The 27,135-nt window shown below is 50.0% G+C and overlaps 3 protein-coding genes across 15 annotated transcripts in view; all 3 read left to right on the top strand.

The window, feature by feature from the left end:
- LOC143339613 (histone-lysine N-methyltransferase 2C-like) overlaps positions 1-189 on the top strand; it is a 59,824-nt gene extending 59,635 nt beyond the window's left edge. For all 9 annotated transcript variants that reach the window (XM_076760905.1, XM_076760904.1, XM_076760902.1 and 6 more), the window contains one exon: positions 1-189. This exon is cut by the window's left edge and continues 967 nt beyond it. The gene's annotated coding sequence lies outside the window, so the exon portion shown is untranslated.
- Positions 190-3,076: 2,887 nt separating this feature from the next.
- galnt11 (UDP-N-acetyl-alpha-D-galactosamine:polypeptide N-acetylgalactosaminyltransferase 11 (GalNAc-T11)) lies at positions 3,077-14,084 on the top strand. 2 transcript variants are annotated; one of them, XM_076761603.1, is made up of 12 exons: positions 3,077-3,323; positions 5,974-6,230; positions 6,402-6,525; positions 6,890-7,056; positions 7,143-7,268; positions 7,606-7,855; positions 7,950-8,067; positions 8,312-8,464; positions 8,553-8,774; positions 9,174-9,278; positions 9,370-9,507; positions 13,438-14,084. In XM_076761603.1, exons 2-12 carry the CDS (start codon positions 6,008-6,010, stop codon positions 13,567-13,569), a joined length of 1,758 nt encoding a protein of 585 aa, XP_076617718.1. In that variant the 5' UTR covers positions 3,077-3,323; positions 5,974-6,007; the 3' UTR covers positions 13,570-14,084. The 2 variants fall into 2 exon arrangements, with proteins under 2 accessions (XP_076617718.1, XP_076617719.1); XM_076761604.1 differs by lacking the exon at positions 3,077-3,323 and adding an exon at positions 4,564-4,685.
- A 3,054-nt stretch (positions 14,085-17,138) lies between these two features.
- Positions 17,139-27,111, top strand: chodl (chondrolectin). 4 transcript variants are annotated; one of them, XM_076761624.1, is made up of 9 exons: positions 17,139-17,210; positions 18,324-18,403; positions 21,932-22,107; positions 22,189-22,376; positions 22,756-22,913; positions 23,023-23,073; positions 23,924-24,004; positions 24,081-24,177; positions 25,957-27,111. In XM_076761624.1, the coding sequence occupies exons 2-9, from the start codon at positions 18,367-18,369 to the stop codon at positions 26,036-26,038; spliced, it is 870 nt and encodes a 289-aa protein (XP_076617739.1). In that variant the 5' UTR covers positions 17,139-17,210; positions 18,324-18,366; the 3' UTR covers positions 26,039-27,111. The 4 variants fall into 4 exon arrangements, with proteins under 4 accessions (XP_076617739.1, XP_076617740.1, XP_076617738.1 ...); XM_076761625.1 differs by lacking the exon at positions 17,139-17,210 and having other exon boundaries at positions 17,272-18,403; XM_076761623.1 differs by lacking the exons at positions 17,139-17,210; positions 18,324-18,403 and adding an exon at positions 18,426-19,065.
- The last annotated feature ends 24 nt before the right edge of the window (positions 27,112-27,135 follow it).

Genomic DNA, 27,135 nt, shown 5'->3' with positions numbered 1-27,135 from the left:
GCCTGCTCATGTGTACAGCTGGACGACCTGAAGCCTTGTTTTTGTTTGTTTTTTATTATTGGACATAAACAGAGTATGATGATGATGATGATGATGATGATGATGATGTTCTTTTGTTTTGGGGAAAAATGTGGAATCTGATTTAGATCATTTACAGAAAATAAAATATTTTACATCTTGAAGACAAAACACTGCTGCTCTTCATTTCTGTCTGCGTGTGTCTCTGTCTATCTGTCTGTCTGTCTGCCTACGTGTGTCTCTGTCTGTCTGTTTGCGTGTGTCTGTCTGTGTTTCTGTCCCTCTGTGTCTCTGTCTGTCTGCGTGTGTCTCTGTCTGTCTGTCTGTCTGTCTGCGTGTGTCTCTCTCTGTCTGTCTGTCTGTCTGCGTGTGTCTCTGTGTTTCTGTCCATCTGTGTCTCTGTGTGTCTCTGTCTGTCTGTCTCTGTCTGTGTCTCTGTGTGTGTCTGTGTCCCTCTGTGTCTATGTCTGTCTGTCTGTCTGTCTGCCTGCCTGCGTGTGTCTCTGTCTTTGTTTCTGTCCCTCTGTGTCTCTGTCTCTGTGTGTGTCTCTGTCTGTCTGTGTCTCTCTGTCTGTCTGTCTGCGTGTGTCTCTGTCTGTGTTTCTGTCCCTCTGTGTCTCTGTCTGTCTGCGTGTGTCTCTGTCTGTCTGTCTGTCTGTCTGCGTGTGTCTCTCTGTCTGTCTGTCTGTCTGCGTGTGTCTCTGTCTGTGTTTCTGTCCATCTGTGTCTCTGTGTGTGTCTCTGTCTGTCTCTCTGTCTGTGTCTCTGTGTGTGTCTGTGTCCCTCTGTGTCTATGTCTGTCTGTCTGTCTGTCTGCCTGCCTGCGTGTGTCTCTGTCTTTGTTTCTGTCCCTCTGTGTCTCTGTCTCTGTGTGTGTCTCTGTCTGTCTGTGTCTCTCTCTCTGTCTGTCTGTCTGCGTGTGTCTCTGTCTGTGTTTCTGTCCCTCTGTGTCTCTGTCTGTCTGCGTGTGTCTCTGTCTGTGTTTCTGTCCATCTGTGTCTCTGTGTGTGTCTCTGTCTGTCTCTGTCTGTGTCTCTGTGTGTGTCTGTGTCCCTCTGTGTCTATGTCTGTCTGTCTGTCTGTCTGTTTGCGTGTGTCTCTGTCTGTGTTTCTGTCCCTCTGTGTCTCTGTCTGTCTGCGTGTGTCTCTGTCTGTCTGTCTGTCTGTCTGTCTGTCTGCGTGTGTCTCTGTCTGTGTTTCTGTCCATCTGTGTCTCTGTGTGTGTCTCTGTCTGTCTGTCTGTCTGCGTGTGTCTCTCTCTGTCTGTCTGTCTGTCTGTCTGCGTGTGTCTCTGTCTGTGTTTCTGTCCATCTGTGTCTCTGTGTGTGTCTCTGTCTGTCTGTCTGTCTGCGTGTGTCTCTCTCTGTCTGTCTGTCTGTCTGTCTGCGTGTGTCTCTGTCTGTGTTTCTGTCCATCTGTGTCTCTGTGTGTGTCTCTGTCTGTCTGTCTGTCTCTGTCTGTGTCTCTGTGTGTGTCTGTGTCCCTCTGTGTCTATGTCTGTCTGTCTGTCTGTCTGTCTGTCTGTCTGCCTGCCTGCGTGTGTCTCTGTCTTTGTTTCTGTCCCTCTGTGTCTCTGTCTGTCTGTGTGTGTCTCTGTCTGTCTGTCTGTCTGTCTGCCTGCCTGCCTGCGTGTGTCTCTGTCTGTGTTTCTGTCCCTCTGTGTCTCTGTCTGTCTGCGTGTGTCTCTGTCTGTCTGTCTGTCTGCGTGTGTCTCTCTCTGTCTGTCTGTCTGTCTGTCTGCGTGTGTCTCTGTCTGTGTTTCTGTCCATCTGTGTCTCTGTGTGTGTCTCTGTCTGTCTGTCTGTCTCTGTCTGTGTCTCTGTGTGTGTCTGTGTCCCTCTGTGTCTATGTCTGTCTGTCTGTCTGCCTGCCTGCGTGTGTCTCTGTCTGTGTTTCTGTCCCTCTGTGTCTCTGTCTGTCTGCGTGTGTCTCTGTCTGTGTTTCTGTCCATCTGTGTCTCTGTGTGTGTCTCTGTCTGTCTGTCTGTCTCTGTCTGTGTCTCTGTGTGTGTCTGTGTCCCTCTGTGTCTATGTCTGTCTGTCTGCCTGCCTGCCTGCGTGTGTCTCTGTCTGTGTTTCTGTCCCTCTGTGTCTCTGTCTCTGTGTGTGTCTCTGTCTGTCTGTGTCTCTCTCTCTGTCTGTCTCTGTCTGTGTCTCTGTGTGTGTCTGTGTCCCTCTGTGTCTATGTCTCCGTCTGTCTGTCTGTCTGTGTCTGTGTGTCCGTCTGTCCGTCATCTCATTTCTTAAACTGAATGTGTCCTCGGTGTGTTCTCAGTCTCTGGACGTCCTTGTTCGTCGGTGGTGGGGGGTCCACTGCTCCTGCTCTGGTCAGTGATCTGATCTGAGGTCAGTCTGTTTGCTGATTGCTGGGTGAAGTTACTGCTAATGCTAACAACACACTTCCTGCTGCTTCACTTCCAGCTGGATGAACGTGGGAAAGCTTTTATTGTGAAGCAGCCACAGGAAATGACGTAGTCATCAATGAGGTTCGTGCCGATTGATTAATTACTGTAACCAACACTGTACTGCAGTATTGTACTTAAGTATAGTTTTGAAGTACTTTATTCTTTAAATTTCGTTTAATCTCTTCAGTTACTTTGCAGATTCAGATTAATAATAAAAGATATAATCAACTGATAGATTCTGCTGGTTATGATGTGGAAGTGATTCATCTAAAGCTGATCGATCGATCGATCACAGTCAGACCTGAATGTGACCGGCTGCTGTCACTGGATCCTCGTTAAACGCTGTCATCACAATCTGGACAGGTAACAGGTGCACAAGGTAAGAACAACAGCTAACCATCGTAGTGATCGATGTTTATAAATGATCATTATGTTTGTATGAAACTCGGACATGATGGGTCACATGGCCTGCAGCCTCCTCTGGACCTCCAGAGTCTCTCAGGTACTTTGTGAATGACTCTCAGACCAGAACCTGACGAGTCTGGGGTCTGGACCGACTCGGCCTACAGTTTTATTTTGTAGGTCGTGAGCTTAACAGTCTTCCCTTGGACAGGCGTGTGATTCGCTTTATTATGAAAGTCGTGGCCGGAAGTCACATGCTTCGCGCTGCCCGACTTGATGTTTCAGAGAGGAAACTTGCTGCAGACACGGAGGCTTCTGTGAGAGGACGATGGCAGCTTGAAGGAAAAACAGCTCGGTGTTCAGCCTCTGCAGCTACAGTCAGAACTCCGCTTAAAAACTGCTCATTTTAATCTCATCGGCTAACCGACCTGAAACCGGACGGCAGGCTCAGCCAGCTGGCCTGAGAGACGCTGAGCGCACTGCTACAAGCTAATGAACCGTGAGTAGAGTTCAGCGAGAGGCTCGGGGGTCGGACTTCACGTAAAAACAGTGTTTTGGGTTAAATTAAGACCTGTTGAAGGTCGAATATTAGCACTTTCCACTTAATGAGTTTAGCTAACGTTCGCTAAGCTAGCGAGTTCCATTATCGGTCAGCTTGCTAGCACAACTGAAGGTGAGCTTTTCCCTGAAAACCGTTAATTTATTCAGACAGTTCACACATAAAGTCTGTGTTTGGTTCACTTTGGCTCAACCGCACCAGTTTCTCTGTTAAAGCAGCAGCCTGAGTTTTAACTGAGCTTTCAGTCTGTTGTTGGTTTGTTTGTTGGATTATTTCATATTTCAGTGAAAACTATAAACCAAACCCCAGTGAAGGTTCAACATGTTTCAGATCTTTACACACTGTGTGGTTTTAATCCTCCACCACACAGCTCGGCGTTATTCTTTAAGATCCTCATTTAGGAAACAGAATCCGAAACTCCCTTTAAAAAGCGTCAAATTTTAGGCTAAAATGAAAATATGCAGCGACCTGCTGCTCGGTGGTAAAACTGTGTCCCTTTGCTGAATCTGGAAGATCTTTTTTAATTCGGTTGACAGTTCAGCGAGTTGATTGAATCCTTTCAGATTTAAGATGTGATTGATGATTGATGGTTGATGATTGGCTCACACTGATGCTGCTCACCTGTTCTGTTGATGTCAGCAGGTCTTTTCATCCAGAACAAACTGGAAAGACTTTAAAGTAAATGACTGACACTCGCCTCAGAATTATTAACCAGTTAACAAGAGGACACCTGACACCTGTCCTCATGTCTCTTGTTAAACTCACCTGCTCAGGTATTTGCTGGTATCAGCTGACAGTCAGGCTGCGGTTATATTTTATTGATTCCCGATCAATTACATTCTCTGGTTCTGTTCCAATCCATGAAGGAGTAAACATGGAGGCTTCAGTTGGTGGTTGAAGGTGTCAGATCAATCAACCTGATCAATAACAAAAGATTCACTCAGTCACTTTTACTCAAACCAAACATGTCTGTGAACCTGCTGACTGCAGCGGGTCAAAGGTCAGCAGCTCGAGTGAAGCTTCGTGATGGTGAAGAGGATCTGAGGCATCACAGCAAACAGGAGGCGGAAGACACGTTCACATCCTGCCGGAAACCAGAAACTTCACTTTGATTGAAGGTATCGATCAGCGAGCGGGTGGGCGTGTCGGTGTGCTGACCGGCTCGCTGGCCCGTCCCGTGTCGTCGTCGCACTTTGACCCCGAAGACCGTCTGATTGTTCAACGTTTCCTTCTGAAACTGAAAAATACAAACGTGAAGCTTCTGAATTCAACTTTCTGTCTTTTACACTGGATGTCCCTCAGGTGAGCAGGCTCACAGGTAACAGTTGACTGAGGGTTATTGATGGGCTGATTGACAGCGAGATAGACCAATTGGTGCCAGACCGCCTGGGTCTGAACAGTCCATGGAAGGTTGAAAGTCTCTTCAGTCTCTGTCTGTCTCTGTCTCTCTCTCTCCCTCTGTCCCCTTCACTCTCTCCCCCCCGTCTCTCTCTCTCTCTCTCTCTCTCTCTCTCTCTCTCTCTCTCTCTCTCTCTCTGTCTCTCTGTCTTTCTGTCTCTGTCTCTCTCCCTCTGTCCCCTTCACTCCCCCCCGTCTCTCTCTCTGTCTCTCTGTCTCTGTCTCTCTCTCTCTCTCCCTCCGTCTCTCTCTGTCTCCCTCTGTCCCCTTCACTCTCTCCCCCCCGTGTCTCTCTCTCTCTCTCTCTCTCTCTCTCTCTCTCTCTCTCTCTGTCTCTCTGTCTTTCTGTCTCTGTCTCTCTCCCTCTGTCCCCTTCACTCCCCCTCGTCTCTCTCTCTGTCTCTCTCTCTCTCTCTCTCTCTCTCTCTCTCTCTGTCTCTCTCTGTCTCCCTCTGTCCCCTTCACTCTCTCCCCCCGTCTCTCTCTCTCTCTCTCTGTCTCTCTCTCTGTCTCTCTGTCTTTCTGTCTCTGTCTCTCTCCCTCTGTCCCCTTCACTCCCCCCCCGTCTCTCTCTCTGTCTCTCTCTGTCTCTCTCTGTCTCTCTCTCTCTCCCCCTCTGTCCCCTTCACTCTCTCCCCCCGTGTCTCTCTCTCTCTCTCTCTCTCTGTCTCTCTCTGTCTCCCTCTGTCCCCTTCACTCTCTCCCCCCCGTCTCTCTCTCTCTCTCTGTCTCTCTCTCTCTCTGTCTCCCTCTGTCTCCCTCTGTCCCCTTCACTCTCTCCCCCCGTCTCTCTCTCTCTCTCTCTCTCTCTCTCTCTCTGTCTCTCTCTCTGTCTCTCTGTCTCTCTCTCTCTCTCTCTCTCTCTCTCTCTCTCTCTGTCTCTCTCTGTCTCTCTCTGTCTCCCTCTGTCCCCTTCACTCTCTCCCCCCGTCTCTCTCTCTCTCTCTCTCTCTCTCTCTCTCTGTCTCTCTGTCTCTGTCTCTCTCCCTCTGTCCCCTTCACTCTCTCCCCCCCGTCTCTCTCTCTCTCTCTCTCTGTCTCTCTGTCTTTCTGTCTCTGTCTCTCTCCCTCTGTCCCCTTCACTCCCCCCCCCCGTCTCTCTCTCTGTCTCTCTCTGTCTCTCTGTCTCTGTCTCTGTCTCTCTCTCCCTCTCCCTCTGTCCCCCTCACTCTCTCTTTCTCTCTCTGTGCAGCATTGTAATGTAAGGCGATGCTCGCTCGGCCACCATGGCCAGTGTCACGCTGAGGTACTTCTGTTACGGCTGCCTCGTCACCTCGGCGACCTGGTCCGTCCTCCTCTTCCTCTACTTCTCTCTGGGGGCAGAGCCCGGCCAAGGCAGGACCCCCCTGCAGCACCGCAGCCAGCCAGTCACCAAGGGCCTGGTCGTCCGGAGGGCAGGGCATCGGCTTCTGCCGGCTAATAAGGGAGTGGAGCTGTCACCAGAGATGGGTGAGTGGCCGTGGTGTGTTCAGGTGCTGCTGGGAGGCGGGGGGAGGGAGGGTGGATGACGTCCAGGTGCATTGAAGGGGATCTTATGAGTCCTCATTGGACACAGCCATACAGTCCTGGTCTCTGTCACGCTCTGAGTCCTGGTCTCTCTGACACCATCTCTGTCTGCAGGGATGATCTTCAATGAAGCGGATCAGGAAGTGAGGGACACCGGTTACCATAGACACGCCTTCAACGTCCTCATCTCCACCAGACTGGGATACCACCGAGAGCTGCCCGACACGAGAGACTCCCAGTAAGAACCACCAGAACTGGATTGCATGTGGGGAAGCGAGGACCAGTATGAAGCAGGTCTAACACAGTCAGGCTTTCGTCATGTTCGTCACACTAAACGGACCAGTCAGGCGCTGCCTCCTTCAGTGGGAGGAGCAGGTTGTTATGTTGGAGAGCGATGAAGAGCAGAAACAATAAGCCGACATCAGCTGGTTGTTTCTCTGCGCTCTCATTGGCTCTCAGAGCCTCCAGTCTGTTTCTAACTGAATGTTCTGGAGGCTGAAACCTTAAACTGACGCAGCACATTTTGACATCAGACTCAGGAGCTGGATTCAGGTCTGACCCCGTCCAATAGTGAACTAATGATGACTTATCTCCCTCTGCAGGTGTCGGGACAAGGTGTATCCTCTGGCTCTACCTTCTGCCAGTGTAGTGATCTGTTTCTTCAACGAGGCATTCTCCGCCCTGCTCAGGACCATCCACAGTGTGCTGGACCGGACGCCGGCCTACCTGCTGCACGAGATCATCCTGGTGGACGACCACAGCGAGCTCGGTAACACCCAGCAAACGCAAACAACAAGTATGCCGTATGAGCTGATTCTGAACTGATTCTTGACTGTGTGTTCTGTGGTGGTTCAGACGAGCTGAAGGACGACTTGGACCGATGTGTCAGGGAGGAGTTAGAGGGGAAGGTCAAGCTGGTGAGGAACCAGAAGAGGGAAGGACTCATTAGAGGACGTATGATTGGAGCGTCGCATGCTACTGGTGCGTCCCGCAGCCTGACCCCCACCCCCCTTAACCTATGTAACCTTCTTCTTTATATACTTAACCACTGGATCCTTATTTCCTTCACTTTTAATCTGTGTTCTCAACGTCTCTGATCCAGATGTCCTTGTTGCTGCTTTCTGTTTGGGTTCATGGTCTCACGCTCTTCACCTCCTTACTCGGGGACACTTTAAACCCGACTTAAGACTTTGAGAACCTGCCTGAGCCTAAATCTGTTCAAACAGCAGTAGATTGGTCCAGAAGAGGCTTCTGTGTCCAGAAAGCATTGTTCTGATTGGAAGGAGATAAACATGGACTCACCTGTCTGTGTGTCCAGGTGAGGTGCTGGTCTTCTTGGACAGTCACTGCGAGGTGAACCAGGCGTGGCTGCAGCCTCTGCTGGCTCCCATCCAGAAGGACCGGCGCACCGTCGTCTGCCCCGTCATCGACATCATCTCGGCCGACACGCTGTCCTACTCGCCCTCGCCCATCGTCAGGGGAGGCTTCAACTGGGGGCTGCACTTCAAGTGGGACCCCGTCCCACCCTCCGAGCTCAACAGCCCTGAGGGAACCACGGGACCGATCAGGTAAGCAGCTGATCCACCAGATAAGCAGCTGATACAGCAGCGGCATCCACGCCAAACCTCGCTGCTCCTCCTCCACCTCCTCTCGTCCCCACAGGTCTCCCACCATGGCAGGCGGTCTTTTCGCTATGAACAGGAAGTATTTTAACGAGCTCGGCCAATACGACGCCGGCATGGACATCTGGGGCGGGGAGAACCTGGAGATCTCCTTCAGGGTGAGAAGCGGTTTTCCCGACTGTCAGTGAAGGTGTCTGAGGTGTTCAGGCGCAGGAGTCGGGACCTGGTTCCTGGTTTCACACAAAGAGTTCAACCATTAACCGGCCGGCACCTGAAATACGTCAGGCCTCATTGGTCCATTCAAATAGGCCGTCGTCCAATAGGAAACGATCACAGTCTGCAGAGCAGAGACTCTCTCTCTCTCACGCTCACACTGTGTCTCCATGTCTCTTGATGTCTCAGATCTGGATGTGTGGGGGTCAGCTCCTCATCATCCCCTGCTCCAGAGTCGGCCACATCTTCAGGAAGAGGAGGCCCTACGGCTCTCCTGGCGGGCAGGACACCATGGCCCACAACTCCCTGCGGCTGGCGCACGTGTGGATGGACGAGTACAAGGTACACACACACACACACACACACACACACAGCAGGGACCCTGCAGTGTCCTCTGACCTCACTTCCTGTGTCTCTGTGGTCCAATCAGGAGCAGTATCTGTCCCTGCGTCCAGAGCTACGTGGCCGCAGTTTTGGTGACATCAGCGAGCGCGTGGCGTTGAGGAAGCGGCTGCAGTGTCGGTCGTTTGGCTGGTACCTGGACACGGTCTACCCCGAGATGCAAACCGCCAACGGCAACAAGCAGCAGCCGCCGCAGCCGCTCTTCATCAACAAGAGCCTGAGACGGCCCAAAGTCCTGCAGAGAGGACGGGTACCTGAACGCCTCTCAGACCTTTTTCACTCGCTCCCACTTTAAACTGGTTTCAGTCTGACCCTCATCAGACTGCAGCTGATCAGATTATTGATTAATCTGCAGAATATTTCATCATTTCCTCTGAAAAAAAAAAAAACATCCATCAATCCTTCACAGCGTGCTCCAGGTGATGTCATCAGACATCCCAAAATACTCAGCTTATTGTTAAGAAAAGCAGCAAACGTGATTGATCAGTTCTTAAAGCTTCAGCTGCTTTCAGTGGAGCGCTGATCACCTGAGGAGTACGCAGGTGACGTCAGCCCTCAGTTTCATCTCTGCGCGTCGATGATGTCGTCGATGATGTCGTTTCACACCTGAACGAAACGAAATAACACCGACGTGTCTGCCGCCTTTCAGCTTCGTAACCTAGCGACCGGCCGCTGTCTCCTGGCCCAGGGCCGAGCCAGTCAGAAGGGCGGAGTCGTCGTCCTGCGCCCGTGTGACCCCCGAGACCCCGAACAGGTGAACCAACCACATGACTACACACAACCATTTTAAAGACAGGTGCACCAGGTAACACAACAGGAAGTCAGTTGTGTATGTGTGTGTGCAGGACTGGGCCTACGATGAGGAGGGTCAGCTGGTCCTGGCAGGTCTGCTGTGTCTCGATGTGTCAGAGGTCAGGACCTTTGACCCCCCCAGACTGATGAAGTGTCATGGCTCGGGGGGGTCGCAGCAGTGGAGCCTGGGGGTGAGATGCAAACACACTCACACCCACCCACACACACGCACACACACACACACACACACACACACACACACACACACACACACACACACACACACGACATTAATGTGCTGTCACAGTAAATCGAGCTCTCTGATTGGCTGTGAGGTGTGTGAACTGACTTGTTTCACTTCCTGTTTTGTCGCTGTAGCAAACTCTTAGTCCTGATTGGTTCTCGCAGTCCACTTCTCATTTGAACAGACGTCCGGGTGTGTTAGCAGGTCATGTGACCTGACAGGTGTCACATTAATGGAGCAGCAGCTCGTTAGCTCGAGCTGAACAATTGGTTCACATCATTTTATTTATTGATCGATGGATGGATCAGTGAACCTGCTGGTCTGATCTGGTCTGTGTTGTGTGAAAATGATTCATGTCGTCATGAACTTGATTGGTTTGTTCTGTGTGAGCTCAGTTTACCAGAAGAACGAGGTGCCACGCTGTTTCTATTATTCTGTCCACCCCGTCAGCAACACAGACACACAGTCTAACACAAGACAGACACCAACAACAACTGTCTCTCTCTCTCTCTCTCTCTCTGACCTCTCTCTCTCTCTGATCTCTCTCTCTCTCTCTCTCTCTCTCTCTCTCTCTGACCTCTCTCTCTCTCTCTCTCTGACCTCTCTCTCTGACCTCTCTCTCTCTCTCTCTCTCTCTCTCTCTCTCTCTCTCTCTCTCTCTCTCTCTCTGACCTCTCTCTCTGACCTCTCTCTCTCTCTCTCTCTCTCTCTCTCTCTCTCTGACCTCTCTCTGTGACCTCTCTCTCTCTCTCTCTCTCTCTCTCTCTCTCTCTCTCTCTCTCTCTCTCTCTCTCTCTGACCTCTCTCTCTGACCTCTCTCTCTCTCTCTCTCTGACCTCTCTCTCTCTCTGACCTCTCTCTCTCTCTCTCTGACCTCTCTCTCTCTCTCTCTCTGACCTCTCTCTCTCTCTCTCTGACCTCTCTCTCTGACCTCTCTCTCTCTCTCTCTCTCTCTCTCTCTCTCTCTGACCTCTGTCTCTCTCTCTCTCTCTCTCTCTCTCTCTCTCTCTGACCTCTCTCTCTCTCTCTCTCTCTCTCTCTCTCTCTCTCTCTCTCTCTCTGACCTCTCTCTCACTTTGTAGTTGTTGTTATTGTTGTTTGCTGGTTGTTTGTTTGTTGTTTGGCGGGGATGGCGTCCTCTGAGACGCCAACCCTGTCTCTGAGACCTGGTGTGCGGCTTCAGCCGGACCCGTCCGTCCCCGTTGAGGATGTTCTGCTGGCTGTGGGAGACTCTGTCGGACATGAGAACCTGTCTCACGCATCGAGGATGAACAGAGGGGTGGTGATTTTCCTGAGAGAGGAGCGGTTTGTGGCTCAGGTGATTGCTAGCGGCATGTTATGAACGGAGTTTACCTGCAGGTTTCCCCGCTCGCCGTGCCCTTGACCCGTGTCACCATGTCCAGTGTTCCCCTGTTCATCCCCAATGAAGCGCTGGAGAGAGAGCTGCAGCGCTTCGGGAAGTTGGCGAGCGGCTTTTGGACTGTCGGTCTGGGTGTTCATGTTTCTGAACTGTCCATCACAGATGCTAGAGGCCTCCTTCAGGGTGAAGCATGGAGAGGGACACTACGTGGTGTATGCCAGCACAGGTAATATGAAGTGCTCTGAGTGTGGAGACGTGGGGCACAAGCAGATCGCTTGTCCACACAGGCCGGGCGAGGGCCGCCTCGGGCCGACCGAGGGGGTCGGTGGGTGGCGCGGCTCCAAGCGGGGACGGTGCCCCCCGCCGACTGAGTCCGAGGCAGGAGAGGGACACAGTGGGCAGGTGGACAGCCAGGCTGAGGTGCAGGGTGCTGGTTCTGAGAGAGGGTGCTGGATGTTGATGTCTCTCTAGAGGAGCTTACTGCTGCTGTGGGTCAGATGGCTCCAGGTAGAGCTCCTGGATTGGTAGGGTTACCTTTAGACTTTTACCATCATTTCTAGAGGTGTTTGGGAGATGACCTGTGGGAGGTGCTGCAGGAGTGCTCTCAGACTGGACTCTTACCTGTTTCATGTCGCCATGCGGTCCTCTCACTTCTGCCAAAAAAGGGGGACGTGGCTCTTCTTAAGAACTGGAGAGCAGTGGCTTTGTTGTGCACAGACTACAAACTTCTTTCAAAAGTGCTATCCAACAGGCTGAAAGTCTTCATGGAGGGGTTGATTCACAGGGACCAGTCATACTGCGTACCGGACAGATCCATCATGGACAATTTATTTCTTATGAGGGACTTATTGGGATCATTTCACTAGACCAGGAGAAGGCTTCTGACAGGGTTGACCATGGTTTTCTTTTTTCCGCTTTGAGGGCTTTTGGTTTTGGTGATGGGTTTGTTTCACTGCTTAGGTTGTTGTACAGGGACACGTTTTGTTTGCTGAAGGTGGGTGGAGGGCTGAGCTGTCCAGTGTGGGTTCAGGTACTGTACCTGCCGGTGCTGGAGGGAGGACAGAGCCTGGTGGACATTGACTCCCACATCACAGCCTTCAGACTGCAAATGGCTCAGAAGCTGCTGTATGACTTTGGCCTGCCCTGGATGGACACTGCCTGTGTGCTGCTGAGGAGGGCTGGACGGTTAGGACTGGATAAACATCTCTTCCTGCTCCAGCCCCAGTCCATAGACCTAACTGGTTTAACTGCTTTTTATCAGTCAGTGCCCTCGTCTGACGGAGCTGCTGAACATCTGGTCTAACAGATTGCTGCTCAGGCTGGTGGAGGAGGTCTGTGCTTCCCTGCCGGCTGCCCTCAGAGAGTTTGCTGAAGACCGTACTCTATCTGACCAGTAGGATGATGAATACGAGTACGTCTTTCCTTCCCTAGCTGTCTCTCCTGCTGTGGGGGCGTGGCAGGGGGAGGAGGACACCCTGCTGTCTCTTAGGACCGCTCAGCTGGGGGACTTTGAGTCAGTGGGGGAAAAAGCCATCTATTGTGTCAGTGTGAAGGTTTTAAACTTACGCTCCCTGGCAGGGGTGAAGGTGTCGAGGTGGACTGAGTGTTTTGGTGTGGGATCGTCCCCGAGGGGCTGCTGGCGGTCCCTGTACAAAGTCCCTGTTGACAAACGGACAGGTGACCTCCAGTGGAGGATTGTACATGGGGCCATAGCTACAAACAGATATCGGGTGCACCTGGATCCTGGCTCGTTCTGTTCAGTCAGAAACACTTGAGCATCTGTTTGGTCAGTGCTCCAGAGTCAGTGGAGTCTTCACACAGCTGCAGGACTGGTTTCAGGGGTTAGGGCAACATTTCACACTTCCACCTTTCCTCCATGGTCCACAGTACACAGCTAGGAACAACCCACACACACACTGGTTAACTTCATTTCAGGACTGGCCAAGCTGGCTATCTGGGGGACCAGGAAGAACCGGGTGAGGGGGGCGGGGTCACAGGATCGGGTCAGGATGCTGACAGGGATGCTGGCAGCTCGGTTTTACAGTTTGACCACCAGGGTGGAGGTTTTCATTAACATCTGGGGGGTGCAGGAGGTTCTGTGCTCGGGTAGGGAGAACTCTTTGGTTCTCAATTTTTGATACAGTTCAGATTCGGTGTGGAACGGGTTCTGCTGTGCTGTTTCTTTTTGTTTGTTTGTCTTTGGGAGCGTTGTTTTTGGTTTTGTTTGGTCTTTGTTTTATTTATCTATTTGTTTATCTTTACATTACTGGTTCTAGTCTGTCATTTTTGATGGAATGGTGATGTAATCAGGAATTACCTCAGAATAAAGGTTCATTTAACATCAAAATCTCTGTCTGTCTGTCTCTCTGTCTCTCTCTGTCTGTCTGTCTGTCTGTCTGTCTGTCTGTCTGTCTGTCTCTCTGTCTCTCGCTGTCTGTCTGTCTCTCTCTGTCTGTCTGTCTGTCTCTCTCTCTGTCTGTCTGTCTCTCTCTCTGTCTGTCTCTCTCCCTCCTGTAGAAGTCTAACCGGCTCTATCAGGTCTCGGTGGGACAGTGTCTCTCCGTCGCTCAGCCAATCGGGCCTAAGGGTTACGTCTCCATGGCAATATGTGACACCTCGCAGGCACAGCAGTGGCAGCTGGAGGCCTGAGGACGACGTCATGTGATGAGTGGACCGACAGATGGACAGATGTTTTTGGTCCTGTTTTAAAGACAATCAGGTTTAGCTGAAGGAGACTCTGAACGTCCGTCTTCACTTTGTCTTTTTACTGTTTTAGTGTCTCTCAGGATGACTTTTAGGAACCAGAAGCTTTTACTGGTCTTCATATGGTCCCAGTTTGACTTCAGGAAGGACTGGACAGGATGGCTGTCCTGGGACCAGCTGGAGGACTTTTTAAACTCTTCATGTTTATTTTCAGGTTTTGACCTTGAAAGTCTTTCGGCCAGTCTCTCCTCAGACCATCGTCTGGGGACGAAAGAGACCTGAGTCAGGTATTTATTTAAGTGAAAGCTCATTTTCTCTCCACCTGTGTGACGTCAGCTGACGGAGTGTTACACACCTGTGTGACACACCTGTGTGACGTCAGCTGATGCCTGAAGCTGAACAAACGTTTGACTTTTTAAAGTTTTTGTTGTTTCACCTTCAATAAATGGTCAACATGTGAAGTATGAATGATTGGTTTTTACACTGTGAGCCAGAGGACGAGGTGGACACGACCGTCCCCTCTGTCCACCGTTTGGTCCACCTGACACCTTGTTCATTGTCACAGAAGAGTACAGGTAAGAACATCTAGAGTAGAAACGGCAGCAGTCAGCGTCCACGCGGACACGTTAAACATCTGCAGCAGTAATGTCCAGGTAGAGACACGCTGTCTTCACTCAGAGACCGTTTGTCCAGAGCAGGACAGAGGACGGACAGAAAGCTTCATCACATGGAGCAACGACAATCACCTGAATATCAATATCAGCTCAACCACCTTCTGTCCTTGAGAAGGTTCCAGTGATGCTTGAAAGTTTGTAATTACTCTTACATGGATTCCATGAGTGAAGGTCTGCAGGGTTCTTTCAATGAGGAGATTCCAGGAACCCTGAAGCCTTTCTTCAATACTGAGTGTGTGTGTGTGTGCGTGTGTGTGCGTGTGTGTGCGTGTGTGTATTGACGAGAAGAAAAAGCTCATTATTTCAGGGTCTGAATTGCTGGAAGTCATCAATTACACTCTTATTACACACACACACACACACACACACACACACTAATTAACCTCATTGACCTCACTGTTGGAGTTTAGGGACCAGTTGACTTAATTGATGACAGCACACACACACACACACACACACACACGCACACTATTCTAGAATATTTTGTGTTTCCCAAAATAAACACAGTAGAGAACACGTCACACCTGACTGTAATATGAGGAGGAGGAGGAGGAGAAGCCGATGGCCTCTTCTTTTTAATATGGATTTAAAAACTTTATTAATTACTGTAGCTGAACAGTCTCTTCACACTGAGTCCAGTGTCTCCATTAATGCTCTGCTCAATTAGCTGTTAGCCGCTCCTGTTAGCAGCAGCTCCTGCTAACAGTGTAAACATGGATGTACAGACTGGATCACTGCCTCTTCCTCGCTCCACTGAGGTTAACTCTGTGTGTGTGTGTGTGTGTGTGTGTGTGTGTGTGTGTGTGTGTGTGTGTGTGTGTGTGTGTGTGTGTGTGTGTGTGTGTGTCTCGGGGCAATCAGAGGTAAGTGGAGTGTGTTTCTGGACGGAGACGATCAGCCGCCTGCAGCTGATCAATACAGCGATCAATACAAGGAATGGAGGAACAGATCTGTGTGTGTGTGTGTGTGTGTGTGACTCCATTATGTAAAACACTTGTTTACACAAACAGTGAAGTTGTGTGTTTGACCTTTGAACTTCCTGTCAGACGATTTAAAGTTGACTCAAAGTTTATGGTTCAAACTGTGGTCAACACACACACACACACACACACACACACACACACACACTGGTTCAGAGCTTTTAGTTTCCAGCCTCACCTCCCTCCCTCCCTCTAACACCACCAGCACCTCCCTCCCTCCCTCTAACACCACCATCACCTCCCTCCCTCTAACACCACCATCACCTCCCTCCCTCCCTCTAACACCACCATCACCTCCCTCCCTCTAACACCACCATCACCTCCCTCCCTCTAACACCACCATCACCTCCCTCCATCATGATGCAGCTTCATCTCACTGTTACACATAATTATATTATAGACTCAACACACACACACGGTTTGGGTTTCACAGTCTAAGTGTGTCAGTAAAATGATCTGATAACACACACACACTTTCCTGTCAGTCAAAGTACAAATACACTCAGAGTACACGGTTTATCTGTATTTGTACTTCAAATCTGCAGCTTCACTTCAGTTCAGCAAGACCAAACTGATCAAGTGAATCGGCTCCTTTCTTTGGCTTCAGGACTTTCAGCTCCATCTGGACACGACTGGACTGTTGGCCTCCGTTCCTGCAGGAACCCCGACTGTCAGACCGCCATCAGCCTGTCAGACCGCCATCAGCCTGTCAGACCGCCGTCTGTCTGTCAGACCGCCATCAGCCTGTCAGACCGCCATCAGCCTGTCAGACCGCCATCAGCCTGTCAGACCGCCGTCTGTCTGTCAGACCGCCGTCAGACTGTCAGACCGCCATCAGACTGTCAGACCACCGTCTGTCTGTCAGACCGCCATCAGCCTGTCAGACCGCCGTCAGTCTGTCAGACCGCCGTCAGACTGTCAGACCGCCGTCAGCCTGTCAGACCGCCGTCAGTCTGTCAGACCGCCGTCAGTCTGTCAGACCGCCGTCTGTCTGTCAGACCGCCATCAGCCTGTCAGACCGCCATCAGACTGTCAGACCGCCCTCTGTCTGTCAGACCGCCGTCAGCCTGTCAGACCGCCGTCAGTCTGTCAGACCGCCGTCAGTCTGTCAGACCGCCATCAGACTGTCAGACCGCCATCAGCCTGTCAGACCGCCGTCTGTCTGTCAGACCGCCATCAGTCTGTCAGACCGCCGTCTGTCTGTCAGACCGCCATCAGACTGTCAGACCGCCATCAGCCTGTCAGACCGCCGTCTGTCTGTCAGACCGCCATCAGCCTGTCAGACCGCCCTCTGTCTGTCGGACCGCCGTCTGTCTGTCAAACCGCCATCAGCCTGTCAGACCGCCATCAGACTGTCAGACCGCCATCAGCCTGTCAGACCGCCATCAGACTGTCAGACCGCCGTCTGTCTGTCAGACCGCCATCAGCCTGTCAGACCGCCATCAGCCTGTCAGACCGCCATCAGCCTGTCGGACCGCCCTCTGTCTGTCGGACCGCCGTCTGTCTGTCAGACCGCCGTCAGCCTGTCAGACCGCCGTCAGCCTGTCAGACCGCCATCAGACTGTCAGACCGCCATCAGCCTGTCAGACCGCCGTCTGTCTGTCAGACCGCCATCAGTCTGTCAGACCGCCGTCTGTCTGTCAGACCGCCATCAGCCTGTCGGACCGCCCTCTGTCTGTCGGACCGCCGTCTGTCTGTCAGACCACCGTCTATCTGTGCTTCCACATTTTTGGCCTGTTGACTTTCACTAATGCCGTTTCTCGCCTCCTCAGCCCTGCTCCTCTGCCTCAGACCTCCACTCAGCTCCTCCTCAGCTCCTCACAGGAGTCAGATCCCAGCAGTAAAATGGATGGACAGATGGTTGGGACAGACGAGACTGAAAAGGTGCAAGTTTCAGGGTTTGTGGCGGACGGCAGCAGCTGTTTGAAAGGCGGTGAGTTTAATGTTTATGCGCTGCATTCAGGGACCGTCGATCCAGACTAGTGAGCGGCATTGAAATCGGCTCAGGCTCGTATTGATTTCTGTTCTCCGTCAGAGGAAAAATAAACTGTTTGTGTCTTATCGCTGCTCACGCTGTCCTCCTGCTCACAAACGATTTCCAACATCTGTGACACACAGTGAACTAATGAACTGATGAACGGCTGCGACTGAAACACATCACTCTGTTTAGACTTTATTCATTCATTCATTCAATTCAAATATCTTTATAGACACAAACAAAAATACGTTGCTGTCAAAGAAGTTAGATGAGATTCACACAGATACGTATATCTGTGGTGTCACATGACGTATCCATGGTGACACGGTGGTCTTGGCCGTCCTGGTCCTGGCCTCAGCAGTACTCTGGTGGAGGTCTGTGTTTCCTGTCCAAGCAGCTCCATGACGTGGCCTGTGTCTCTGCACCTGGGACCACCTGGTCTGTTGGGGCTGGCCAGCAGGAAGGGAGTCTGTGTCGGGGGAGTCTCTGGGAGAGGTGGGTGAAGGCTATGGGAGGGTGGAGCAGGTAGAAGGGAGGTGTTGGGACAGTGGCATCCTTCTGTCTGGGTGGAGGCACACGACAGCTCTCTTTCTGGAGCTGCTCCTTCACCTCCTGTTGCTCTCTGCTGAGCCTCCTTGGTTCTCAGGGCCTGGACTTGTAGGGTGGTGGTCTCCTCCTCCAGCTCACGCAGGACCTCCGTCAGCCGTCTGAGTCTCCTCTGGGTCTCACGTGTCCACACACACTTTGATGATGTGTGTGTGTTGCTGCAGACAACCTGCTGCCGTGTGCTGATGATGTCAGCAGGAAACAGGAAGTGTGTGTTGGATCTGATGGCGTCGGTAACAGTCAGCATCATGTTGTCATTATTCATGGTTTCACTGATGTTCTTTGCCTGTGCTGTGTCTGTGCTTCAGCTCTGTCTACAGGGACACACACCGTCGGGGTTGTCTCCAGGCCTGCTGCTCGTGTTTCAGATGGTCTCACTTCGCTCGCCGTTCGGCCTCTTTTCTCAGCTCCTCAGGTTTTGTTGTTCTGGCTAACGTGATTGGTTACTTTGCTGTCTTTCAGGTCCGGAGCTGCTGGAGACGCTTCAGCCGCTGTTCACCGTCTGATGGCTTCATTCTTTCACCCAGAAGTTGATTTTCAGGGTTAGTTTCCCTTCCAGAATGTCTCTGATCCGTCTTCATCTCAACTCTTGAGTCCAGAGTATTTTCGGTGTGGTAGTAGTACTTCGACTGAAGTAACTGAATACTTCCTCCTCTGTGTAATCGATGCTGCTCACACCTTCAGATGGATCGATGCAGACAAAACCAGATTTGAAGTGTTTGTCATAACTGCAGCAGATATGAGCGAGCGGTTCGTCTATCGATCAGCTGCTCTGCTGGCAGCCAATCAGCTTCCTGTCTGTGAAAGTGAATTAAAGTGAGCAGTGTGTGGCCCCCGAGGGCTTAATGAAAGAGGAGGTTACATGTGGGGAGGATCGATCAGAGGGAGAGAGAGCGGGGGAGGAGACAGAGACGCTCTCTCCTCCTCGCGCTTCACCTCGAGGACGACAAACAGGAGGAGGTGAGACGGAGCGAAGATGGAAGGAAGGAGTGAGAGAAAACCCTGAGAGGAGAGAGAGGCTTTTATTTTGAAATTCTGTCTGAAAATCGCTCTTCAGTGAAAACGAGGATCTGCTTCGTCTGTTGTCCTCTCGAACCTCGGGACGTTTTTGTTTTGATGACGACATCTTGCACGGTGATGTGGCCGGTCCTCGGGGTCGTCATGGCGATGGTCGCCCAGGTGAACGGAGCACGGGTGGTGAGCGGTGAGTTACAAAATAAAGTAAAAACACATGAAAAGTGGTTTATCTCAGTTTGAATCTTCGAGTTTATTCTGGTTCATCAGTTATTTGTCTGTTTAATTTTCACGTTAAAGCTGAACGATAATTGATTTGTTCGTCATTTTACAGATTCGACAGATTTTTGCTTCTTTGTTACCTTAAAGGTGTGAATTCCCTAAATCTAGTCATTGATGTTATTGTGCTGTTTAAGGTTAAAGGTTTTTACCCTTTAAAGAACACGACTGTGCTAATCCTTCGGTGTAATCAATGATCAAACCTACATTTGGGCTGTCCCACATCGAGGTACTTTGAGTGTGATTTAAAGACACTTTGAACCATTGACCTCCACTCAGAACCCTTTAATAATGCGCCGTAACGTTCTGCTCTGGTTGGTTTTCATGTGTTCTGATGTTTGATTGGTTCATGTTTATCTTTCTTTCCTTCATGTTTTCCTTTTTGTGAGAACTCTTATTCTCTGAGCGTCACCACTTCAGCTGCGCTTGGTGCTTCAGTTTCAGCCTCCACCCAACCTCCACCTGTACACTGACTGAACAGACACAGTGAAACGGAAGCGTTGGCCTCGCGCTTTCTGACCTCGTCAGTCATCGGCGCCGCCTCCGGCCAGCCTGACGGTACTGTGGTTGATAGGGCGTGGCGTGGTGCTTTCGGGGGTGGAGGTGGGCTGTGGGCTGTGAAGCGTTACTCTGGGGGGTCTTGGGTCGTCAGCAGGGAACAGATGCCGATGCTTCGGCAGCTCTGAGTGGATCCGACTGTCGTTGTTTGTCAGATAATCTATAAAGTAATAAATCCTGATTGATCGTGTGGTCACATGATGTGAAAACATGAGCTGCAGCTTTTTTTTCGTTGAGTGAAGCACAGCTGATCTCATTCATTCATTTCTTCTGTTCAGTCATTTGTGTTTAATGTTTGGTTTCTTTCATCAGAAATTCACAAACTGTCTGAATTACAGAACGACACTGAGGGAGAGACAGACAGACGGACAGACAGACAGACAGGCAGGCAGGCAGAGATAGAGAGAGACAGACAGACGGACAGGCAGGCAGGCAGAGATAGAGAGAGACAGACAGACGGACAGACAGGCAGGCAGAGATAGAGAGAGACAGACAGACGGACAGGCAGGCAGGCAGAGATAGAGAGAGACAGACAGACGGACAGACAGACAGGCAGGCAGAGATAGAGAGAGACAGACAGACGGACAGACAGACAGGCAGGCAGAGATAGAGAGAGACAGACGGACAGACAGACACAGAGAGAGAGAGAGACAGACAGACAGATACAGAGAGACAGACAGACAGACAGACAGACGGACAGACAGGCAGGCAGAGATAGAGAGAGACAGACAGACAGACAGACACAGAGAGAGAGAGAGACAGACAGACAGATACAGAGAGACAGACAGACAGACGGACAGATACAGAGAGACAGACAGACGGACAGATACAGAGAGACAGACAGACGGACAGACAGACAGAGACAGAGAGAGAGACGGGCAGAGAGAGAGACGGGCAGAGAGAGAGACGGGCTTGCAGTGGACAGATATATGTGGAGCTCTTTAGTGGCTTTAACAGTAAAGTGATGATGGTGCAGAAGAGAATCCAGCTAATCACTTAAAGAAGCTCTGAGGCTTTTTTAACCAGACTGAGTATTAATCACTGCAGCTACTCACTGGACATCTTAAACACACACACACACACACACACACACACACACACACACAGTGTTTCCCTCAGAGTATTGGTTTTATACACAGTTCTGATGTCACTGATGCCGTGATGATGCTGTCAAACATCATGTCGCAATCGGACCACACGATGTTTGTGTTCCCGACCAATCACGGCTCATCTAATCTCACAATCACTCAGGAGTTCAGAGGTCACTGGGAGGCTTGTCCTCGTCCTCGTCCCTCGAGGAAAACGTCAAGCAGGAAGAGGTACTGCTGCCACAGCTCAACCAACTTGTCCTCTCTTTCACTGTCCATCTGACAGCAGCAACCTCAGCATCCCTCCTCCTCCTCCGCCTCCTCACCATGGTCACCTGACTGCGCTCTGGAGAGAGCACCTGATTGGTCAGTGCTCAGGAGCATGTCATGGGAGATGTCACACTAGTCGAGTCAAGACAAAAAAATTCTGACATGCTAATCGCTCGTCGGGGTGTCATTTAGCGTGTCACACTACTTGAGTACTGACGCCCACCTGTCGTTCACGATCGGCCATGACGATGGTCTTTCGTCAGCCACAACAAAATCATCTCAAAATCCGGCTCAACTCGTGGAGTCTGATCCAGTCTCCTGTGTGGAGCTCAAGGGACAACAAAGCTTCCTCATTAGGTTCCTTCTTGGCTGATCACTTTCTAGGTCGGGATTACGGTGGATTGAGCCTCCTCTTTAGGGGGGAAACCTTCTAGTCAGGATCAAGCAGGAGGGTAGTTTCCTGTAGAGATCAAGCTACAAGAAAGCCTCCTCTGTTGGGATCCAGCAAAGAGGAAGTCTCCTCACTGAGGATCAAGGAACAACAAAGCTTCTTAGTTTGGAATTAAGCAAGAAAGGAGCCTCCAAGGTAGAGATCAAGCAAAAGGAAAGGTTCCAAGTCCAGGATCAAGTGGGACGAAAGCTTGTGGTTAAGAGTTAGGGTACATTCATATGTGTCAAGTATGAAGGAAGCTTCCTAGTTATATATCGGGCAAGAGGAAGCGTCCAAGGTAGGAATCAAGGAAGAATAAAGCCTTCTAGTCTGAATCAAGCAGCAAAGGTATTTTTATTGAGGGATCAAGCAGTAAGGAAGGAATGGACAATCTACCCAGTGTGGATACGATGTCTCTGTTTCACTCTCAGGTCAGACGGTGTGTCTAGGTGGTCCAGAGCGTCCCTGCTATAAGATCGCATATTTCCACGACGTGTCGAGTCGTGTTGCCTTCAGGGAGGCACGTCAGGCCTGCGAGATGGATGGAGGGTCGCTGCTCAGCATCGAGAGTCCGGCTGAGCAAAGGGACATCGAAATTTTGCTGCAGGTGAGACGAACACCGGGTCTTCCTCATCTCCTTCCTCCTCCTCTTTCCTGTCATTGTTCTCAACCTCCTCCTTGTATCCAGGAGCTGCGTTCAGGAGCAGTGGGCAGTGCAGGAGGAGGTGCAGGAGCAGGAGGAATAGCAGATGGTGATTTCTGGATTGGTCTGACTCGAGTGGACGCAGTTGATCAGACTCATTCTGAACTCAGCAGCACCTTCACTTCCTGTCCACAACTCTACCACTGGACTGACGGCAGTCTGGCCTCCTTCAGGTGAGCGTGCTGCAACAGGTAATGGACTTGAAACCCTGCAGACATGAACAGGCTGATGACGATCGATGGGTTGAAGTCCCCTATGCTAGATGTGAGTCTCATTTACGTGTTGTTTCCAATGAGCTGTTATGAGGACAGACACACTTTGGTCAAAAGGTTCAGGGCAAAGATTGAGGCTGATGATGATCCACAGCTCAGTGTGTGAAAATTCACCAATTACAACCTGACAATAGCAAGAAAGACCCTAACAAGTGCTGCCATTCTCAGTATGTTCAGGCATGGCAACAATATAAGAGTGACAGGCTTGAGCAAACAGCCAATTACTGGCAATGGTGATGGTGATGTTGGTGATGATGATGACGATGATGATGATATGTAGGAACTGGTATTTTGATGAGCCGTCCTGTGGAGGAGAGGCCTGCGTCGTGATGTACCATCAACCAACTGCACTTCCTGGTCTTGGCGGGGCTTATCTCTACCAGTGGAACGATGACCGATGCAACATGAAGCACAACTTTATCTGCAAGTACGAACCAGGTACCATCAGCCAATCAGCATGTTTGTTAAACAAACCAGGTGCCATCTGCTTGCTCTTCTTCCTTCCCTCCCTCCGTCCTTCCCTCATTCCTTCCTTCCTTCATTCCAGAGAGCCATCTTGTGAAAGAACAGGGAGACACACCTGGAGGACGAGGCACAGGTGAGCAGGAAACTTCTTGAAAGGTTGTAACTTCCATTTATTCCTCATTTGCTCCTAAAAGTAAACTGACAGTTGCACAATGTCTGTTGTTCAAACCAGTAACCATCAGTTCATAGTGGGCGTTCACACAGGGAGTCACGATGCTGCTGGGCGGCAGCGGCCGCTCACTCTCTGAAAGCACCTTTAACGTTTCCTCTGTTGGACACGCTGCGTTTACCTTCGTTAAGTCTCCTGTAAGTGACATCAGAGCCGTGTTGTTTCTGTGGCAGGAGGCAGATGACTGCAGCTCATTAATCAGCATCACATCCTCCATCACCGCTTCTCAGTCACTGAAAGGTTTTGTTTCTCTCATCGTCGTATTAATGAACCGGCTGCAGACTGGCTGTGTTCGTCATTGTCCGGACTTCGCTGGGTTTCCTGAACGAGTCTTTTCATTTGTTGAGTTGTTGTCGTCGTGTTTCACTCTGTATTTATTAATCAACAAACCCTCTGTGTTCGCCTTCGCTCTTTGACACTTTGTGCTGCAGCACAAACATGAACTAGAACAAAAACCAGAGTTGTTGGCACGCCGCCCGTCCACGTGAACAGCTGCACAACAGCAGGTACAATCAGCGGTAACAGCAAACAAACAAACTGAGGTAACTGACCAATAATCCACAGATCGCTAACAGTCTGACAGAAACCGCCTGGCTTCACTGGTCCAGATGATCCAGTCCAGTAAAACGTTTAGTCCAGAACACGAGAAAAATCCTCAGAAACATGTTTGATCATTTCAAACCGACTGACAGACACTAAACTGCCACTCTGGCCTCATCTGTGTGTGTGTGCGTTTGTGTTTGTGTGTCCCCAGAGGCCACAGGTGGAGGTGTGGTCAAACAGTCTGCAGGCAGTGAGGAGGTTCCCCCTCAGGTCACTATGGCGGGAGCTTCAGGTAGTAACACCGCTGACCGCTGACCGCTGACCTGGTCTGTGTGAACTGTCTGACGTCTCTGTCTGTCTCGGTTCAGGCATGTTACTGGTGTACGTCATCATCCCCACAATCCCCCTGCTGCTGCTCATCCTGGTGGCTTCTGGGACCTGTTGTTTCCAGATGCTCAGTGGAAGGTAAGACTGGAGACGAGGCCTCGCGGCGTTCAGAGCGCTCTCGTCCAAAACCAGTTTGTTTCACTCCTTCAGCCAGAGTAACGTTTGGAGTCCAGGTTGGCTCCTCATCAGGTGCAGAAACATCACCTGAACATCAGGTGTTTGTCTTGAGTAGACAGTGAAGTTCATGTTGTGTGTGTGTCTGCGGTATGTTCGTGTAAAATATACATGTAATACGTAGTTATATGTACGTGTAATAGACGTGTAATACTTACTAATGCTAATACGTGTAATAATATGTGTATATAATGTGTACGTGTAATATGTACGTATAATACATATGTATGACATGTATGTGTAATACCTTTAAACAAACACTGTGAACGTCACCAAGTCACACAGAAACAGACGAGAAGCAAACATGACGAGCGACCAAACGAACCAGGAGAACCAAAACAGAAAGAGGAGCAAACTCCTCCCCTGTCCTGAGGACATGAAATTCAGCCGTTCATATGAAAATGTCATTAATGTGGCGATGACAGGCTGAAGGAAGACGTGGAGACAATTACTGAATGTTTCTCCACCTCCTCCTGGTTCCCTATGTTGGATGGATGGATGAATGAATGGATGAAAGGATTGATGGAAGAATGAATGAATGAATGGCTGGAAGAATGGATGAATGAAAGGATGGATGGACGGACTAAAGAATATTAGATGGATGAATGTATGAATGAATAATGAATGGATGATGGATGAATGGATGGATGATGAATGAATGATGAATGGATGAATGATGGATGGATAAATTAATGGTTAGATGGATGGATGAATGAATGTTAGATTTTATTAATTTTATTTAACCTTTATTTAACCAGGCAAGTCATTAAGAACACATTCTTATTTACAATGGCGACCTGGCAAAAGAGCCTTTTGAGCATTCTGAGATGATGAATGGATGAATGGATGGATGAATGTTAGATGGATGAGTGTATGAATGGATAATGGATGGATGAATGAATGGATGGATAAATGAATGGATAATGTATGGATGGATGATGGATGCAGAACAGATGATCTTGTGTCTGAAATTTGTGTGAAGACAAAGAACTACAAATCCCAGCAGGAACAGGCCTGCTGGGAAATCTGCTGAGTGTGTGTGTGTGTGTGTGTGTGTGTGTGTGTGTGTGTGTGTGTGCGCGCGCACACACACACAGTGCTTACTCAGTTATTATGACCGGTCAAACACTCGTTTTGTTAACAAGAGCTGATTTACAGCAGCTTCTGGCCCAGCGCCGTGTGTGTGTGTGTGTGTGTGTGTGTGTGTGTGTGTGTGTGTGTGTATAGCTGGCATCAGTTCAGGTGTTTCTGCTGAATCTGGAGCTTTTCATAGTTGAATGTTTCAGTGAACCTGCAGAGGCTTTGACAACGATGATGATGATGACAATGATAATAATGATGATGATGACGATGATGATGATGACAATGATAATAATGATGATGATGATGACGATGATGATAATAATGATGATGATGATGACGATGATGATAATAATGATGATGATGATGATGATGACGATGATGATGATGACAATGATAATAATGATGATGATGACGATGATGATGATGACAATGATAATAATGATGATGATGATGACGATGATGATAATAATGATGATGATGAGTGTTGGACAGTTGACTTGTTTGTTTGCTTGTTTACATGCTCTCTATCAACATCTGGATAAAATGAACATAGAAGTCATGTGGTAACCATGGTAACAGTGACGATGCTCCCCCCCACAGTACTCCCAGCACCAAGACCGCCGTCGACCAATCAAACCTGTGGATCTCCAGGACGCCCAAACCGGACAGCATGGAGGTCTGATGGCGCTGTGACATCACTGTGACATCACAGCAGCATCGCGCAGAAGGATGACTTCACTTCGCGGCTCAACCAATCATCTTCATCAGGCGTTGTTGACGGACAGGCGGTGCGTTCAGGAGCGGCGGACCTTTGAGGGGACGATGATGTCATCAGAGAACTCTACTGAGCGTTTACTGCAGTAGTTACTGATTACTGAGTACTTCTACTCGATAACTGCACCACTACAGACAAGTACTACACAGTACACACATTACTGCACATGAACACTGACAGTGACGAGTTCACGTTCACTGACTCATTTGCTGAACAGATGCTTCCATCCTGTCTTACCTCCTCCTTTCCTTCCTCATCCTCTTCTTTCCTTCTCTGACTCCTTCCATCCTGTCTTACCTCCTCCTTTCCTTCCTCATCCTCTTCTTTCCTTCTCTGACTCCTTCCATCCTGTCTTATCTCCTCCTTTCCTGACTTCACCCCCTCCACCTCCCCATCCTTTCCTTTCCTCCCTCCTCTTCCTCTGCTCTCCTTCTCGTGCCTCCTTGGCTCCACCTGTCTGTCCCTCTCCTCTGATTGGTCGGTGTGCTCACCTGTGTTGACCTGTGCTTCCTGTGAGTGACGTGACGTCAGTCTGCTTTGATGTTTGATTGGATGTGGGAACGATCAGCAGCTGAGAGGAGGTGAAGCGTCCCTCAGCTCAGTGAGGTGCGTTTGATTTCAGAGCTCAGGAGGGAGGCGGGAGGAGACGAATCTTAAAATGATTATTTGACTTCAAATGAGTTTAAAAGCCAGAAGGACGGCAGATTCATAATCAGCAGTTTGAAGAAATAATTAATCAGCTCGTTAAAATACTAAAATCAGCTCGTTAACTGAAGCTCACTGATTGGACATTTAAATGGTTTCTGCTTCCTGTCGCCATGGGAACGCCTCCCAGTTTGTCATCAGTGGACCGATCAGTCAAACATCAGCTGACCGACACACACACACACACACACACACACACACTCTGCAGTGTGTGTGTGTGTGTGTGTGTGTGTGTGTGTGTGTGTTCTACCTCTGTGTTCTGCGTGTTTTATCATGAATAAAACGCTTTCTGTGACCCG

This window comes from Chaetodon auriga, chromosome 21, assembly GCF_051107435.1.
Source record: "Chaetodon auriga isolate fChaAug3 chromosome 21, fChaAug3.hap1, whole genome shotgun sequence".
Classification (NCBI taxonomy): Eukaryota; Metazoa; Chordata; class Actinopteri; order Chaetodontiformes; family Chaetodontidae; genus Chaetodon; species Chaetodon auriga.
This window is presented reverse-complemented; position numbering and strand designations above follow the sequence as displayed.